The following is an 18448-nucleotide window of genomic DNA, read 5'->3' as shown; positions in this document are numbered from 1 at the left end:
CCAGTGGTCATGTATGGATGTGAGAGTTGGACGGTGAAGAAAGCTGAGCGCCGCAGAATTGATGCTTTTGAACTGTGGTGTTGGAGAAGACTCTTGAGAGTCCCTTGGACTGCAAGGAGATCCAATCAATCCATCCTAAAAGAGATCAATCCTGGGTGTTCATTGGAAGGTCTGATGTTGAAGCTGAAACTCCAATACTTTGGCCACCTCATGCGAAGGGTTGACTCATTGGAAAAGACCCTAATGCTGGGTAGGATTGGGGGCGGGAGGAGAAGGGGACGACAGAGGATGAGATGGTTGGATGGCATCACCGACTCGATGGACATAGGTTGGGTAGACTCCGGGAGCTGGTGATGGATAGAGAGGCCTGGCGTGCTGCAGTTCATGGGGTTGCAAAGAGTCGGACACGACTGAGCGACTGAACTGAACTGAGTACAATTTTAATGAGTCTTTGGATATTCAAAAGGAGACCCAGAACAAGTAGTGTGCAACACTAATTGGCTCTGAATAATAAAGTGGGGAGAATTGAGCTTCTTGAGGAGATCTGGGAAGAAGCCCAGGAAACTGAGAAGCAGAGACATGAGGGAAGGTTTGTGTGAATGTTGGGATGCGGTGGCTAGAAGGGAACACCACAGAGAAAGGGGTCAGTGAGAAATCCTGGAGCAGGGCTTTTAGGACACAGACTTCCATTATTCAATCTTAGTGTATTTACACTGGGGCAGTGTTAACTTCATATCAAACAATCAATCAAGTTGTACTTGGGATTGGAAGGATACTAAGAAACAGCAGCTGTGCTCCATCTCTGGATCATGCAGAGGAGAAAGAATAAGTTCAGGGAAGAAGAGCCCAGCTGAGCCAGAGCAAAACCATCCTGTGCAAATCAGGAGCCTGAGGTGGTCAGAAAAGATAAAGCCTCAGGCAAAGAAGCAATGGTGGGGAGGGCATCCCACTTCCGGCAGGACAGCAGGAAAGGCCTTGAGGCCATTATATTTAAATCTCACAGAGGAAGTGACTTCAATTCCCGTCTGAATTGAAGTAAGATAGGAAAAGAAAAACAAGTCTTAACTTTAATGAAACCTAATGACTGACTATTAGGGGCTCCAACACTGGAAGTCCATTCATCAGTCTTTAGAAGCAAAGGAGTAAAAAGAGAGATACGGGAAAGAGAGAATTCATAGAAATTAAGCAAGTTTTGAGATAAAAGTTTACCATCAGGAGGTTATGATGATGTAAACAGCAAGTAACTCCTTTATATCTATCAGAGGAATGACATGAATTTGTGGAGAATTATAGAAGAGAATTTAAAATTAGGGGGCTTGATTAGAACAGATCAGTCAAGGCTAAACACATCTTTACCCCTAAGAAAATTCAGATCTGTTTGGAGAACTTTCCTTCCCTAATAGTTTCAGCCTGGCTTGCTCCAAGTCAGGGACAGCAGATGTGGTGACTTGGGTAACAAGCCCACCAGCCCACATTTTCTGGTTACACACAGGAGACCACCAGCTGGACTTACGTCACTTGCTGCCTGCCTGGCTGCTTTGGCAACTTTGATGGGCATCGCATCAATTCTCAGGTCATATCCCTTCTTGCTCAAATCTTTCAAGTCTGCTTTGTAGATATTCTGTAAGAAAAATGTCATTTGAAGATAACTCAGACCACATGCAGAAAAGGCTTAACCCTCCGTGAGCAGCTGAACCCACGTGCACACCTCACTGATATTGTAGGCATTGACTTTAGCCTGAATGAACTGGGGCAGGTCTGCTGGCAGAGTGTACTTGTGAATAACTTCCTCTCCTTTGGCTTTGTAGGCAACCTGAAAGGGAATAAAAAGCATAAACAAACGAATAAAGTACAGGAAAGTGTTTCATGGCACAGGAAAATTTCTGAGCAGATCACACTGCATAGAGGAGTTTTTTATGAAACACACAATCAGAGCTATCCCCATATTCACTTGAAAATACCTGTAGGCATTTAAGGTCTCCTATGCCATTGCACAGGGTCTGAACTTAGTGCCAGTTTAGCCTTGGCAAAAGTCCCTTGGTATGAGCTAAGAACCTCCAGATTGATGTCGGGTACCTACCTAGGAGCCCAGGGAGGTGACCCAATGAAAAAGTTAACCTTCAGACACTTTTTTGAGCATAGGAAAAGGTAATAGGGTAGGATTCACCAACTACCTGTATTATACTTTTTGGGCGGTGAGTGACTAAAGGAACTTAGGGGTAGTTTTACTAAGCATTCTTTTTGCCTTAGCTCTGACTTAAAATAGTAACTCCTTCATATGATGTAGTATCTACATTCACTTTCCTCATCTTTCCTAGACACAGGTTTGTGTTTCTGGTTATCAAAGAAGTCCCTCTTACCTTGTCCTTGGAAAGCAATGTATAATTGTGCTAAAAAAAAACAACTGTCAGCACAAAATACATTATCTTCTAAAGATATAAATAGGGTGTGATTTTACTAGTGAAAAGCTGAGGGATTATACTGTTGCTCACATACTTGAGTCTCTTTAGATTATGTGATAAGTACAGGTGATCATTACATTTAGAATACACAAATATTTGTATTAGTTAACATTTAAATACAGAGAGAATTAGCACTTACATCACTCCTCTGGGCCTGGTTAATCTTAGATTGTACTATAATTGGAGCATCTTCAATTGAAGTAAACTTGAGAGTATCTGGATGTTGGCGATATTTTTTCTGTTTGATGAATTAAAAAGAGAAAAAGGATATTACTTTCACCAAAGGCTAATATGTATTAAAATCTTATAAATTCATTTTGGAGGGACAAGAATTTTTTCTGATTTTTAAAATGTAAAAATATTAGATTCTTTGTTGTCTTGGGTGGGTGCAGGGGAATGAATACAATACAAAAGCCAGCATTTAAAGAGATCGTTTTAATTTTCAATTGTTTGGGGACAGTACAGACTAATACAACTTTCAGGAACCGACTTCACTCTCTTAATTTCTTGCTTATGATATGAAAGAAGGCACTGTCAGCTCAGTAGAATCCTGAAACCTCACAGCGCTTTCTAAAGGATTAACAGAAAAGAGTCAAGGACAAGTGGAGTAGTTTTACATGACACTTAGAAGCTCTCAGGGGTGCCATTTTCCCTGTCACTCCATCAGCAACTGAAGTTTTCCAGTTGAGGAACTAGGGCAACAGCTCTGGATTATGAACAAAGAAGGGAGGACTTTCACTTTGCAAGCCTTGATGTGGTTAATCCATAAGTTATCACCAAAGGGCTGAGGAGACACAGGAGAGGGGACAGTGGGAAGGTGTTTCAATTGGTAGCTATCAACATCTAGCTACCCTCATTCCTATATTCTTTTCCTAGTTCTCTTCCTTTGTGCATATTATAGTCCTTCTCTTGTGTATATAGAAGCATCTGCTCTTTCAACTTCAGACTTCTGAAAACCACCAATCCAGAAGAGCCCTTTCTGAATGAACTCTCTTGAGTAGATAAAGGAGTTTCTACCCAAAACAAACAAACAGTAGTACAAAACAACAAGAACAAAAACTTGGGTGTGGAAGACAACCCTCACTTAGCACCTCTGATCCTGCTTTGTGTGGTCTAACTTCCTGGATGACGGATTCACCTGATAGCAGTGATAATGTTCAGCTGTTGTCAGAGAAGGGACTGCTTTAAGAACCCCAGGATCACCACTGTTTCTTTTTAGACTGAATAACAATATATACACTACTTCAAAGTCATCAAGAATATAGCACAGGGAACAATAATACTTCAAAGAAAAGTATTTCTATAATTGTCACTATATGCATAATTCACTATCACCATATTTTGGGGGGAAAAAATCCGTATGCCCAGTTGGACAACCAAAATGTGATATAGCCATACAAAGGAATACTACTAATAAAAAGAAACATATCAGAGAATATAGAGAAGATGGCGGAGGAATAGGACGGGGAGACCACTCTCTCCTCCACAAATTTATCGAAAGAACATCTGAACGCTGACCAAACTTCACAAAACTACTTCTGAAGGCTGGCTGAGGACGTCAGGCTTTCACAAAAACTGCGCATTATCTTCAAAAGAGGTAGGAGAAATTATAAAAGATAAAAAGAGAGACAAAAGAGTTAGGGACGGAGACCCGTCCCGGGGAGGGAGTCGTAAAAGAGGAGGAATTTCCAAGCACCAGGAAACCCTCTCACCGGCGGGTGTGGGGGAGGATTTTTTATCTCGGAGGGCAACGTAACTGGGAGGAAAAAATAAATAAAATCGACAGATTACGTGCCTAAAGCAACTCCCAGCAAAGAACCCCAGACGCTCGCATCATCCGCCACCAGCAAGTGGGGGCTGAACGGAGAGGAGCGGGCGGCATTGCCTAGGGTAAGGACCGGGCCCGAGTGCCCCGAGGGCAATCTGAGGGAGCTAACGTGAGATAGTAACCTAAACTGTGGGACAGCGAGAGAGAGAGAGAGAACTATCCCGCGAAAAGCCCAACTCTAAGGCACTGCCGGCCCGCTCACAGAACAAAGGACTGAGCGATACCAGAGGAGAGCTAGCCGGCTGCGGACTGCGCCATCCCCCGCCGGACACAGCGGGCAGGCGGGGCCCGCCAGAGCCGGAAAGGGGCAAACTCGGCTCCAGAGAGGGCACCCCCTACCAAACTGCAAACAGGCTCCCAGTTTTTAAGCAAAGACTGCCTGAGATCCCGGAGGGTCGACAGCAGCCGGGAGGGTCGCAGCCAGAGACCAGCTCCCCAGAACCGACACAAAGCACACCGGAGCCGGGCGCGCCCGTAAACCGAGGCGGGGACCAGGGAGGTGATAAGCCGCACCGCCCCAACAGGGGACAGCGCCCTCGCCAAACTCCTGGCCGCCTGGGCAGCTCCGACCGGGAACGGCACAAGCCGCGGGCAAAATCGAGTCTGCGCCTTTGTGGAGTAACCGGGAGCCTGAACCTGAGCGGCTTAGTCCTGGGAAGTGCACGCAGCTCAGGGCCCGCTCCCCGGCCGAGTAACCTGAAGCCTGAGCAGGGTAGACGGGGAAAGCACACACGCCGTGAGCGGGGGCGAACCCAGTGCGGCCGAGACACTGCGAGCTTACCACACACACGCCAGAATTGCAGTGTTCCTTCCTCCCCACAGCACGATTGAACAAGCGAACCTAAAGAGATCACCTCCACCGCTTTGTTGCAGGGCGGAAATTAGATACTGAAGAGATCTCCAAACAGAAGCCAAATAAACAGAGGGAAGTGCTTTGGAAGGGACAGGCCAACAGATTAAGATCCCTGTAGCTAATACCGACTGCATTAAAAAGGACCTACAGATCTTGAAAAGTATAAGCAGGAATAAGGATCTATCTAAAACTGACCAGATCCCACACTGCTCACAACAGCTCCAGAGAAAGTCCGGGATATATATATTTTTTACTATTATTATTTTTTTTAATTTTTTTTTAATTTTTTTTTTTAATTAAAACAATTTTTTTTTCTCTTCTTTCCTTTTTCTTCAAGTCCTCTATTACACCTTTAACTTTCATTTTCATAACCCACTATTAACTTGCAAAAAAAAAAAAAACCCTATTTTTGAAGCAAACTACATACATATATCTTATACCTTTTGTGTTTTTTTTTTTAATGTTTTTTTCCTGTTCTACATTTTTTTACTGTTTCTTTTTTTACTGTTTTACTGTTTTTTTTTCTTTTTACACTGTTCCCTTTTTTCTTTTTTTTTTTTTTTTTTTTTTTAGATTGTAAGTTTTATAAGAGTCTAACCTCTACTCTAGATTTTTAATCTGTGTTTTACATATTTGATATCAACTTTGTACATTTAAGAACCCAATCTTTAGGACCCATTTTTACTCAGGAGTGTGATCACTGGCCTGATCACTCTCTCCCCCTATTGATGCTCTTTCTTCTCCCCCAGGGAACCTCTATCTCCCACCCTCCTCCTTCTCTTCTCAACCCAATTCTGTGAATCTCTGAGGGTGTTCTGGGTACCGGAGAACACTTCAGGAACAGGATACTGCCCAGATCTCTCTCTCCCCTCTTAATTCCTCCCTTTCTACTCATGCTCACCTCTGTTACCTTCCTCCCCCCTCTCTATGTATCTCTGTGAATCACTCTGAGGGTTCCAAACTGTGGAAAGCACAGAGGGAAGTGCTTACTGGCTAGATTGCTCTCTCCACATTTGAATTCCCCTCTTCCCCTCCTGGTCACTTCAACCCACCCCCCCCCACCTCATCTCTCCATGTAACTCAGTGAACCTTTCTGGGTATCCCTCACTGTGGAGAATCTTTTCACCATTAACCTAAAAGTTTTATTATTGAGGCTGTATGGAAGGAGAAGTCTTGAGGCTACTGCAAGAATAAGACTGAAAGCCAGGGGAAACATTAATTAATAAGAGACCATCCAATAGCCTCCATAAATTCACTGAAACCAAGCTCCACCCAAGAGATAATAAGTTCCAGAGCAAGACATACCACGCAAATTCTCCAGCAACGCAGGAACATAGACCTGAGCATCAATATACAGGCTGCCCAGAGGCACACCAAATCCATAGACATCTCAAAAATTAATACTGGTCACTCCATTACACTCAAGAGAGCAGAAATCCAGCTCCACCCACCAGAACACCGACACAAGCTCCCCCAACCAGGAAACCTTGACAAGCCACCTGTCCAACCCCAACCGCAGTGAGGAACCTCCACAACAAAGAGGAACTTCATACTACCAGAATACAGAAGGGCCACGCCTAACACAGCAATCTAAACAAGATGAAAAGGCAGAGAAATACTCAGCAAGTAAAGGAAAATGAGAAATGCCCACAAAGCCAAACAAAAGAGGAGGAGATAGGGAATCTATCTGAAAAAGAATTTAGAATAAGGATAATAAAAATGATCCAAAATCTTGAAAGCAAAATGGAGTTACAGATAAATAGCCTGGAGACAAAGATTGAGAAGATGCAAGAAATGTTTATCAAGGACTTAGAAGAAATAAAAAGGAATCAATATAGAATGAATAATGAAATAAAGGAGATAAAAGACACTCTGGAGGGAACCAACAGTAGAATAACGGAGGCAGAAGATAGGATAAGTGAGGTAGAAGATAGAATGATGGAAATAAACGAAGCAGAGAGGAAAAAAGAAAAAAGAATCAAAAGAAATGAGGAAAACCTCCGGGACCTCTGGGACAATATGAAACGCCCCAACATTCGAATCATAGGAGTCCCAGAAGAAGAAGATAAAAGGAAAGGCCATGAAAAAATACTCGAGGAGATAATAGTTGAGAATTTCCCTAAATTGAGGAAAGAAATAGTCACAGAAGTCCAAGAAACCCAGAGAGTTCCAAACAGGTTAAACCCAAGGCGAAACACCCCAAGACACATATTAATCAAATTAACAAAGATCAAACACAAAGAACAAATATTAAAAGCAGCAAGGGAAAAACAACAAATAACACACAAGGGGATCCCCATAAGGATAACAGCTGATCTTTCAATAGAAACCCTTCAGGCTAGAAGGGAATGGCAGGACATACTTAAAGTAATGAAAGAGAATAATCTACAACCCAGATTACTGTACCCAGCAAGGATCTCATTCAGATATGAAGGAGAATTCAAAAGCTTTACAGACAAGCAAGAGCTGAGGGAATTCAGCACCACCAAACCAGCTCTCCAGCAAATGCTAAAGGATCTTCTCTAAACAGGAAACACAGAAAGGATGTTTCAACACGAACTCAAAACAACAAAGTAAATGGCAACGGGATCATACTTATCAATAATTACCTTAAATGTAAATGGGTTGAATGCCCCAACCAAAAGGCAAAGGGTTGCTGAATGGATACAAAAACAAGACCCCTATATATGCTGTCTACAAGAGACCCACCTCAAAACTAGGGACACACACAGGCTGAAAGTGAAAGGATGGAAAAACATATTCCATGCAAACGGAGACCAAAAGAAAGCAGGAGTCGCAATACTCATTTCAGGTAAAATAGACTTTAAAATAAAGGATGTGAAAAGGGACAAAGAAGGACACTACATAAAGATCAAAGGATCAATTCAAGAAGAAGACGTAACAATCATAAATATATATGCACCCAACATAGGAGCACCACAATATATAAGGCAAATACTAACAAGTATGAAAGGGGAAATTAACAATAACACAATAATAGTGGGAGACTTTAATACTCCACTCACGCATATGGATAGATCAACTAAACAGAAAATTAACAAGGAAACACAAACTTTAAATGATACAATAGACAAATTAGATTTAATTGATATTTACAGGAGTTTCCACCCCAAAACAATCAATTTTACCTTTTTCTCAAGTGCACATGGAACTTTCTCCAGGATAGATCACATCCTGGGCCATAAATCTAGCCTTGGTAAATTCAAAAAAATTGAAATCATCCCAGCCATCTTCTCTGACCACAATGCAGTAAGATTAGACCTCAATTACAGGAAAAAAACTATTAAAAGTTCCAACATAGGGAGGCTAAACAACACGCTTCTGAATAACCAACAAATCACAGAAGAAATCAAAAAAGAAATAAAATTATGCATAGAAACGAATGAAAATGAAAACACAACAACCCAAAACCTATGGGACACTGTAAAAGCAATACTAAGGGGAAGGTTCATAGCAATACAGGCGTACCTCAAGAAACAAGAAAAAAATCAAATAAATCAACTAACTCTACACCTAAAGCAACTAGAGAAGGAAGAAATGAAAAACCCCAGGGTCAGTAGAAGGAAAGAAATCTTAAAAATTAGGGCAGAAATAAATGCAAAAGAAACAAAAGAGACCATAGCAAAAATCAACAAAACTAAAAGCTGGTTTTTCGAGAAGATAAACAAAATTGATAAGCCATTAGCCAGACTCATCAAGAAACAAAGGGAGAAGAATCAGATCAACAAAATTAGAAATGAAAATGGAGAGATCACAACAGATTCCACAGAAATACAAAGGATCATAAGAGACTACTACCAACAGCTATATGCCAATAAAATGGACAACTTGGAAGAAATGGACAAATTCTTAGAAAAGTATAACTTTCCAAAACTGAACCAGGAAGAAATAGAAGATCTTAACAGACCCATCACAAGCACGGAAATCGAAAGTGTAATCAGAAATCTTCCAGCAAACAAAAGCCCAGGACCAGACGGCTTCACAGCGGAATTCTACCAAAAATTTAGAGAAGAGCTAACACCTATCCTGCTCAAACTCTTCCAGAAAATTGCAGAAGATGGTAAACTTCCAAACTCATTCTATGAGGCCACCATCACCCTAATTCCAAAACTAGACAAAGATGTCACAAAAAAGGAAAACTACAGGCCAATATCACTGATGAACATAGATGCAAAAATCCTTAATAAAATTCTAGCAAACAGAATCCAACATCATATTAAAAAGATCATACATCATGACCAAGTGGGCTTTATCCCAGGAATGCAAGGTTTTTTTAACATCCGCAAATCAATCAATGTAATACACCACATTAACAAATTGAAAGAAAAAAACCATATGGTTATCTCAATAGATGCAGAAAAAGCCTTTGACAAAATTCAGCATCCATTTATGATTAAAACCCTCCAGAAAGCAGGAATAGAAGGAACATATCTCAACATAATAAAAGCTATATATGACAAACCCACAGCAAACATTATCCTCAATGGTGAAAAATTGAAAGCATTTCCCCTAAAGTCAGGAACAAGGCAAGGATGCCCACTTTCACCACTACTATTCAACATAGTTTTGGAAGTTTTGGCCACAGCAATCAGAGCTGAAAAAGAAATAAAAGGAATACAGATAGGAAAAGAAGAAGTAAAACTCTCACTGTTTGCAGATGACATGATCCTCTACATAGAAAACCCTAAAGACTCTACTAGAAAATTACTAGAGTTGATCAATGAATATAGTAAAGTTGCAGGATATAAAATTAACACACAGAAATCCCTTGCATTCCTATACTCCAATAATGAGAAAACAGAAAGAGAAATTAAGGAAACAATACCATTCACCATTGCATCAAAAAGAATAAAATACTTAGGAATATATCTACCTAAAGAAACAAAAGACTTATATATAGAAAACTATAAAACACTGATGAAAGAAATCAAAGAGGACACAAACAGATGGAGAAATATACCGTGTTCATGGATTGGAAGAATTAATATAGTGAAAATGAGTATTCTACCCAAAGCAATCTACAGATTCAATGCAATCCCTATCAAGCTACCAATGGTATTTTTCACAGAACTAGAACAAATCATCTCACAATTTGTATGGAAATATAAGAAACCTCGAATAGCCAAAGCAATCTTGAGGAAGAAGAATGGAACTGGAGGAATCAACCTGCCTGACTTCAGACTCTACTACAAAGCCACAGTCATCAAGACAGTATGGTACTGGCACAAAGATAGAAATATAGATCAATGGAACAAAATAGAAAGCCCAGAGATAAACCCACGCACATATGGACACCTTATCTTCGACAAAGGAGGCAAGAATATACAATGGAGAAAAGACAACCTCTTTAACAAGTGGTGCTGGGAAAACTGGTCAACCACTTGTAAAAGAATGAAACTAGAACACTTCCTAACACCGTACACAAAAATAAACTCAAAATGGATTAAAGATCTAAACGTAAGACCAGAAACAATAAAACTCCTAGAGGAAAACATAGGCAAAACACTCTCCGACATAAATCACAGCAGGATCCTCCATGACCCACCTCCCAGAATATTGGAAATAAAAGCAAAAATAAACAAATGGGACCTAATTAAAATTAAAAGCTTTTGCACAACAAAGGAAACTATAAACAAGGTGAAAAGACAGCCTTCAGAATGGGAGAAAATAATAGCAAACGAAGCAACAGACAAACAATTAATCTCAAAAATATACAAGCAACTCCTGCAGCTGAATTCCAGAAAAATAAACGACCCAATCAAAAAACGGGCCAAAGAACTAAACAGACATTTCTCCAAAGAAGACATACAGATGGCTAACAAACACATGAAAAGATGCTCAACATCACTCATTATTAGAGAAATGCAAATCAAAACCACAATGAGGTATCATTTCACACCAGTCAGAATGGCTGCTATCCAAAAGTCTACAAGCAATAAATGCTGGAGAGGGTGTGGAGAAAAGGGAACCCTCTTACACTGTTGGTGGGAATGCAAACTAGTACAGCCACTATGGAGAACAGTGTGGAGATTCCTTAAAACCTGGGAATAGAACTGCCATATGACCCAGAAATCCCACTGCTGGGCATATACACCGAGGAAACCAGAATTGAAAGAGACGCGTGTACCCCAATGTTCATCGCAGCACTGTTTACAATAGCCAGGACATGGAAGCAACCTAGATGTCCATCAGCAGATGAATGGATAAGGAAGCTGTGGTACATATACACAATGGAATATTACTCAGCCATTAAAAAAAAATACATTTGAACCGGTTCTACTGAGATGGATGAAACTGGAGCCCATTATACAGAGTGAAGTAAGCCAGAAAGAAAAACAACAATACAGTATACTAATGCATATATATGGAATCTGAAAGATGGTAACGATAACCCTATATGCGGGACAGAATGAGAGACACAGATGCATGGAACAATTTTATGGACTCTGAGGGAGAAGGTGAGGGTGGGACGTTCTGGGAGAATGGCATTGAGACATGTGTATTGTCATATGTGAAACAGAGCACCATTCCATGTTCGATGCATGTGACAAGGGCTCGGGGCCGGGGCAGTGGGACGATCCAGAGGGATGGGAGGGGGAGGGAGGTGGGTGGGGGGTTCGGGAAGGGGAACACATGTAAACCCATGGCTGATTCTTGTCAATGTATGGCAAAAACTATTACAATATTGTAAAGTAATTAGCCCCCAAGTAAAATAAATAAATTTATAAAAAAAAAAAAAAGAAAGAGAATATAAAAAAATAAAAAAATAAAAAAATAAAAAGAAACATATTTTGGACACATGTAGAAATATGGATGAACCTCAAAAACATTATGCTAAGTGAAAGAATCCTGATTCAAAAGATATTTCTGGAAAAGACAAAATTATAGAGATGGAAAGAAGATCTGTAATTGTCTGGTGTTGAAAATGGGTGTGGTAATTTTGGGGGGAAAAATTTAGCATCTTAAAATTCAATTGTGGGTCTGACATCACTGAATATATGCCAGCAGCCAACTCCCTCCTAACTATTTTGAAGGCAAAGTATGTGAGTAGCCTCCATAATTTCAAATATTCTTTTTTCCTGCTGCTAAAACCATTCCTAACTAGTAAGGGGAATCTCATGAAACCCAAGGCCAAAATTGAAGCAACCTTAAACTCATCTCTTGATACATCCAATGACCTAACCGAACTTCCAGTCCAGCCTCCCTTGACCATGATGATTTCACTCCTGTTTTATGTATTTCAAAGTATATTACTCATTTACTAGCTTGCTTCTGAAAAATAAAGATGCGTTTACCATCAAAAAAAAATCTGGTTGTGGGGATGGCTACACAACTATATGATTTAATAAAACTTGTCAAGGTATACATTTAAAATATGTGAATTCTGTGGTATGCAAACTATACCTCGATAAAGTTGTTGAAGATATTTCTGCCATAAATGGTTAACATAAATGACTTTGGTGATGTGAAGGGGTACAATTACCTACTGAGATAATGCATACACATGATAATTTGGTTTCTTTCTGTAACAACGATACCAGAAAATGAAGTGGTAAAGGAGGCCCTTCCCGTGGTTTGGGGGGGTTTAACACAACACATTCACAACTCTGTCTCTGTGACACACAGAGAGGTGATGGCTGTACCTCATTCAGAATGTCTGATGCTCGCTTTGCCTTTTCCATTTCTAAGGACCCAAAAGGCACCCAGCCACAACCCTTCATCCAGCTGTTGTAGTCAGCTTTGTATTCCACCTAGAACACGGAGAGAAAAGTTACACTTCTTTATTCAGAGCCATCCTTATTTGTAAAATCATTAACATTTTTCCCCCCAAAATGCTTGTAAGATTTCTGACCAGGTTCCTCACTCCATGCATTGCAGTTATTTTAAACATTTCCTTGGGGAGAGATTTTAACAGTCCTTAGGTTTTCACTGTTCTTTCTAGTTGGCATATATTCTCCTTCATCCTTATTTCCCAAGTATGCAGAATTATAATTGCAATCGGGAAAACGCTAAACTCAAAACTATATTTCAAAGAACAAATGAAACTGCTATATTTTGATCATCAGATCTGTTTGCTCACTAGAACATTAGTATTGTGTTTCTATGTCACTGAAGGCCATATTGAAGATGGATAATTTTGCTCATTTGCTGATAAGACTTGATAGTAATTATTTGTACTAAGTGTTTACACACATTGCCTTCATGTGTAATGGTCAGCTTAAGAGTGTTTCTCCATTAGCTAACAATGCATTTAAAAATAGTTGTATTCAATAATTTGCTTATGGAGAGCAGTTATCATTTGGAATTGAACCTATCTGGGGGACAGTTACTTGATGCTATTAAAATAATAACCTACTCTTAACCAACTCTTGTTGTCTGGCTATAGATGATACCTAAAACATATGCTCTAGATACAAAATTTAGATCAGTGGGAGCCTTTTAAATGGAATGAAAAATCAAGAAACCATTGGTTCCTGCCTTTGAGAAAACTGTGATTTATTTGGGAGGAAGAAACATAACAAAATGAAACAAACTAAAGGATAATAATGCATAAAATAGAATTTTTAGTCATGAGAATGTAAAATTGTACAGCTGCTATAGAAAATAGTATAGCAGTTTCTCAAAAAATTGAAAATAGAACTATTTTATCATCCAGAAATTCTACTTCTGTGTATATACTCAAAAGGATTGAAAGTAGGATCTTAAAGATATTCACGCACCCATGTTCATTGTAGCATTATTCGCTATAGCCAAAAGGTGGAAACCACCCAAATGTTCACTGACAGATGAATGGATAAACCAAATAGCATATATACATGCAAAATGGAACATTATTCAGCCTCAAAAAAGAAAAATTCTGACACACACACTATGAATGAACCTTGAAGACATCATGCTAAGTGAAATAAGCCAATCAGAAAAAGGCAAGCACTGCATAATTCCATTGATATGAGATCTTTAGAGTATTCCAGCTCTCAAATAAAGTAGAAGGGTGGTTGACAGGGGCTGAGGGGAAGAGGAAATGGGGAATTATTTAATGTACATAAGATTTAATTCTTGTAAGATGAAAAAGTTCTGAGATTGATTTTACAACAATTAACTGCTGCTGAACTGTACACTTAAAAATGGTAAATATGGCCAACATTATGTTATGCATATTTTACCATTAAAAAAAATAGAATCGTTAGGACAAGGTGTTCAATTGTATAGCTCAGACAAATCGATTTGCCTAAAGAAGTTTTGATCTGCAGGAAAAAACCCAGCTATTATAAAAAGTAATATGATAAATCATACATTTTATTTTCAGACAAGATAGCAACCTATACAAAAAATTACTGACTGATGAATGTGACAATTATGCTAATGGTGATGATAGTACTAGCAAATGTTTATTGAGAATTCACCAGGGCCTGGCACCATGCTGAGTATTTTGAACGCATTTAAATAATCAAAACAGTTCTTTTGTATTATTCCAATTTTATAAGGAGGACTCTAAACTCAGGAAGGTTGATTAGTTTCCCAAAAGCAATGTGATGGGGTGCCTGCCAGCCCCAGGCCTTTCTAACCCTGAAGTGTGCTCTCTTAGAATCCCCAGGATCATTTTCTCATCACATATTAGCTACATACAGAAGACAGTGCAGACACTTATGAGAATTGCCAAAAACATCACTAAGCTTAGGAACCCTTCTCAGTTTCTACCTGAAATAGCAGGAATAGAGAAAATCTGGTTACTCACATCACTCTGCAGTGCATAAGCCTTCTTAGCAAGGTCCACATTAACGCTGTCGGGCGGGTAGCTGTAACTGTGTAAGAGGTGCTTATAGTCCACATCGCTGGCAATTGCCTGAGATTTCTTAGCATGAGCGAGTGGGAGCATGTCAAGAGGTGCCGTGTAGATAGTTTTTGACTTTTCATAGTCTTTACGATATTCACGCTGTGAACAAGAAATTACCAATTATTAATACAAATCTTCAACAGATTTGCAGAAAAGCAGAGATCTCTATTAAGCAATAAATACAAGTTAGAGATATAGACCCAAACATCTAGTTTGTGATTTTTTCTTAAAATTTGGTATGTTTCACCTTATTGAACACCTCCCCCCATATCATACTTGGACAGATCTTCTCAAAATTTTTTTTTTAGATCAAAGAGGAACTGTCAGACATTATGAATGGGCCACAGTTTCTGCTTCAGCCAGCTATTATTTTATTTTAAAATAGGGTTTTTCAAGGACCACTAATAAGCATTATTTCTACCAAGGTAATAACCGTTGAAGAGTTTTCCACTAAAGAAGTATTTTTTAAATTGTCAAAAATTATACGACAATCACTTCATACTTCTGATTGTATAAAATGACTACTTCGTAAATACGGCTGTACACTTGACTTCTTGACTTTTCTAAAGTCATCTTTAAATGAACAGTTACAGATTTTTCAATCTGACTATTTTACTTCAGTTCAGTTCAGTCACTCAGTCATGTCCGACTCTTTGCGACCCCATGAACCGCAGCACGCCAGGCCTCCCTGTCCATTACCAACTCCTGGAGTCCACCCAAACCCATGTCCATTGAGTCGGTGATGCCATCCTTTGGGGTTCTCAGTGGAGCTTATTTATTGTAAGGTTTTTGTTCATACTAAGTTTAATTTTGGTTACAATTTAAAAGAAGCTTCAGATTTCAGCAGCTACACAATCTCAAAGGAGAAAAATTTATGAAACTGAGCCATGAAAGTAACCTTGGTCTTTATGCACAGTGTTCTCATAAACCAGATGTCCTGACTGGGCCTCAGAAGAAACTTTCATTGGCTGGTTTTCTGGAATGGTTGGAGAGGGTGCTAATTAGGTCAAAGCCCAGGTTCATCGTGTTTGCTCACCAATTACCTTAACAGAGAGAAAAATTCTGGCCCAGTACCCTTAGGAAAATTCTAAACCCATTATATCTCCCTATAATCACATAAGTGCTAAGACAGTGATCCAAGCTAGCAAGTATGGATGTGCATTATAAAGTTCCTGTAGGAATTCCTTCTGCAAATAATCTGATCTTTTAGCTTTACTAAGGAATGTAATCTTCCTTTTAATCTTTCATGGGTAGTCAGTTTCATAGAATAAATATATCTCTTAATTGTAAAATCTAGGCCCTGGTTTATGATGATAAAATATGGCCATTTTCTGCTGGCATGCAAGAACACTGAAAAAAATACAGTTTGTTTTTATTAGAAATAAACAGATAAAGCAATGTTGTAATAGCAGTTGATGTGTGGAAGTGCTTTTGACTAAACTGTTTTGGTCACGCAGCTTACCTGATCTTAGATCTCTGACCAGGGATCAAACTCATGCCCTGGCAGGGAAAGCACAGAGTCATAACCACCAGATCACCAGGGAATTCCCTCAACTATGTTGTTCTAACTCTCTGTTCAAATTCAAACCAGCTCACACCTGTCTGTACATATAAAAGGTTGTCAAAGTTCCAAATGGCTATATTTTTAAATTGAAGTATAGTCGATTTACAATATTAGTTTCAGGTGGACAGCATAGTAAGTCAGTAATTTTATAGATTACAGTCCATTAAAAGTTCAAGATAATGGCTATAACTGTGATAATTCTGTGCTCTAAAATATATCTTAATTGTGTATCTATTTTATACATAAGCAGTTTGTATCTCTTAATCCCCTATCCCTATCTTGCCCCTCTCTCCCTCTTCCCATGGGTAACTACAAGTTTGTTTTCTATATCTATCTCTGTTTTGTTATGTACATTCATTTTATTTTCTAGATTCTACACTCAAGTGATATCATACAATATTTGTCTTTCTCTGACTTATTTTGCAAGCATAATATTCTCTAGGTACAACCACACTGCTGCAAATGGCAGAATTTTATTCTTATTTATGGCTGAGTGATACTCAATAGTATACATATACCACATCTTGTTTATCCATTCATTTGTTGGACACTTAGGTTGCTTCCATATTTAGCTATTGTAAATTAGGCTGCTGCAAATATTGGGATGAATGTGTCTTTTTGAACTAGAGTCTTCCTCTTTTCTAGGTATATGCCCAGGAGAGGGACTGCTGGATCATATGGTAGCTCCACTTTTAGTTTTTTAAGGAACCTCCATACTGTTTTCCATAATGGCTGCACCAATTTACATTCCCACCAACAGTGTAGGAGAGTTCTCTTTTTTCTATATCCTTGCCAATATTTGTTATTTTTAGACTTTTTGATGATAGGCATTCTAATAGGTGTGAGATGATATCTTATTGTTGTTTTGATTTGTATTTCTCTAATAATTAGCTATACTGAACCTTTTTTAAAATTTTAAATTTAATTTTTAATTGAAGGATAATTGCTTTACAGAATTGTGATGGTTTCTGCCAAAAATCGACCATGTTGAACATCTTTTCATGTACTTGTTAGCCACGTATATGCCTTCTTTGGAAAAATGTCTATTCAAATTTTCTGCCCATTTTTTTGGATTGTTTCCTTGATACTGAGCTGTATGAGCTGTTTATATATTTTGGATGTTAACCCCTTGTGAGTTATATTATTTACAAATTATTTTCTATTTCATAGGTTGTCTCTTCATTTTGCTATGCAAAAGCTTTTAAGTTTAATTATGTCCCATTTGTTTTTGTTTTTATTTCTTTTGCCTTGTGAGACAGAGCCCCAAAAATATTACTACAATTTATGTCAAAGAGTGTCCTACCTAGGTTCTCTTCTAGGAGTTTCATGATTTCAGGTCTTTAATGCATTTTGAGTTTATTTTTGTTTATGGAGGGATGCTCTAATCTCACCCTTTCACATGGTTAAAACGAAAGCAAAAGATATTAACACCTTTTTCTTTCATCATGAAAAACTAATATTTCAAGATATGTTGAACATTCTTACCACTCTTAGAGGATTCTTTAAGCATTTTAAAATATAGTGTATATTATAATTTATGATAGTGTATGTTTGCCTCTCTATGCTAAGAATTTTAACTGGAAGATGATAGATGGCCTAAAGGCAATATTTAGGGAATCCATGAATTCTCTGAAAGGTAAAGGTATGAAAAAAATCTCCATTCTTCTAAAAGATGATCCAAATCTTTTATCAGATTCTCAAATGTAACTATAATTAACGGTATTTTTTCTTAGATCTAGGCCAATACTAATTACTAAAGTCAATAAAGAGCAAAGTTCGCTATACTAAGATTTTTTTATCTCTGACTTATGATTTTTCTTTCAAAATAAGGCCACTTTTTAAAACTTAATAATTTTAAAAGTTATTTTTCAATTAGAAAATATGA

The 18448-nt window shown here is 38.6% G+C and overlaps 1 protein-coding gene across 50 annotated transcripts in view; it reads right to left on the bottom strand.

Moving 5' to 3' along the window:
• The window catches only part of NEB (nebulin), a 245000-nt gene that overhangs the window by 171573 nt on the left and 54979 nt on the right, over positions 1-18448 (bottom strand). For all 50 annotated transcript variants that reach the window (XM_081578089.1, XM_081578080.1, XM_081578102.1 and 47 more), the window contains exons 42-46: positions 14901-15098; positions 12808-12915; positions 2602-2700; positions 1709-1813; positions 1514-1621 (exon numbers count right to left, since the gene is read on the bottom strand). In XM_081578089.1, coding sequence (XP_081434215.1) covers positions 1514-1621; positions 1709-1813; positions 2602-2700; positions 12808-12915; positions 14901-15098 — 618 coding nt within the window. The remainder of the gene's footprint in view (positions 1-1513; positions 1622-1708; positions 1814-2601; positions 2701-12807; positions 12916-14900; positions 15099-18448) is intronic.

This window comes from Giraffa tippelskirchi, chromosome 3 (genome assembly GCF_054371585.1).
Source record: "Giraffa tippelskirchi isolate mGirTip1 chromosome 3, T2T-mGirTip1v1.2.pri, whole genome shotgun sequence".
In the NCBI taxonomy this organism is placed as follows: domain Eukaryota; kingdom Metazoa; phylum Chordata; class Mammalia; order Artiodactyla; family Giraffidae; genus Giraffa; species Giraffa tippelskirchi.
This window is presented reverse-complemented; position numbering and strand designations above follow the sequence as displayed.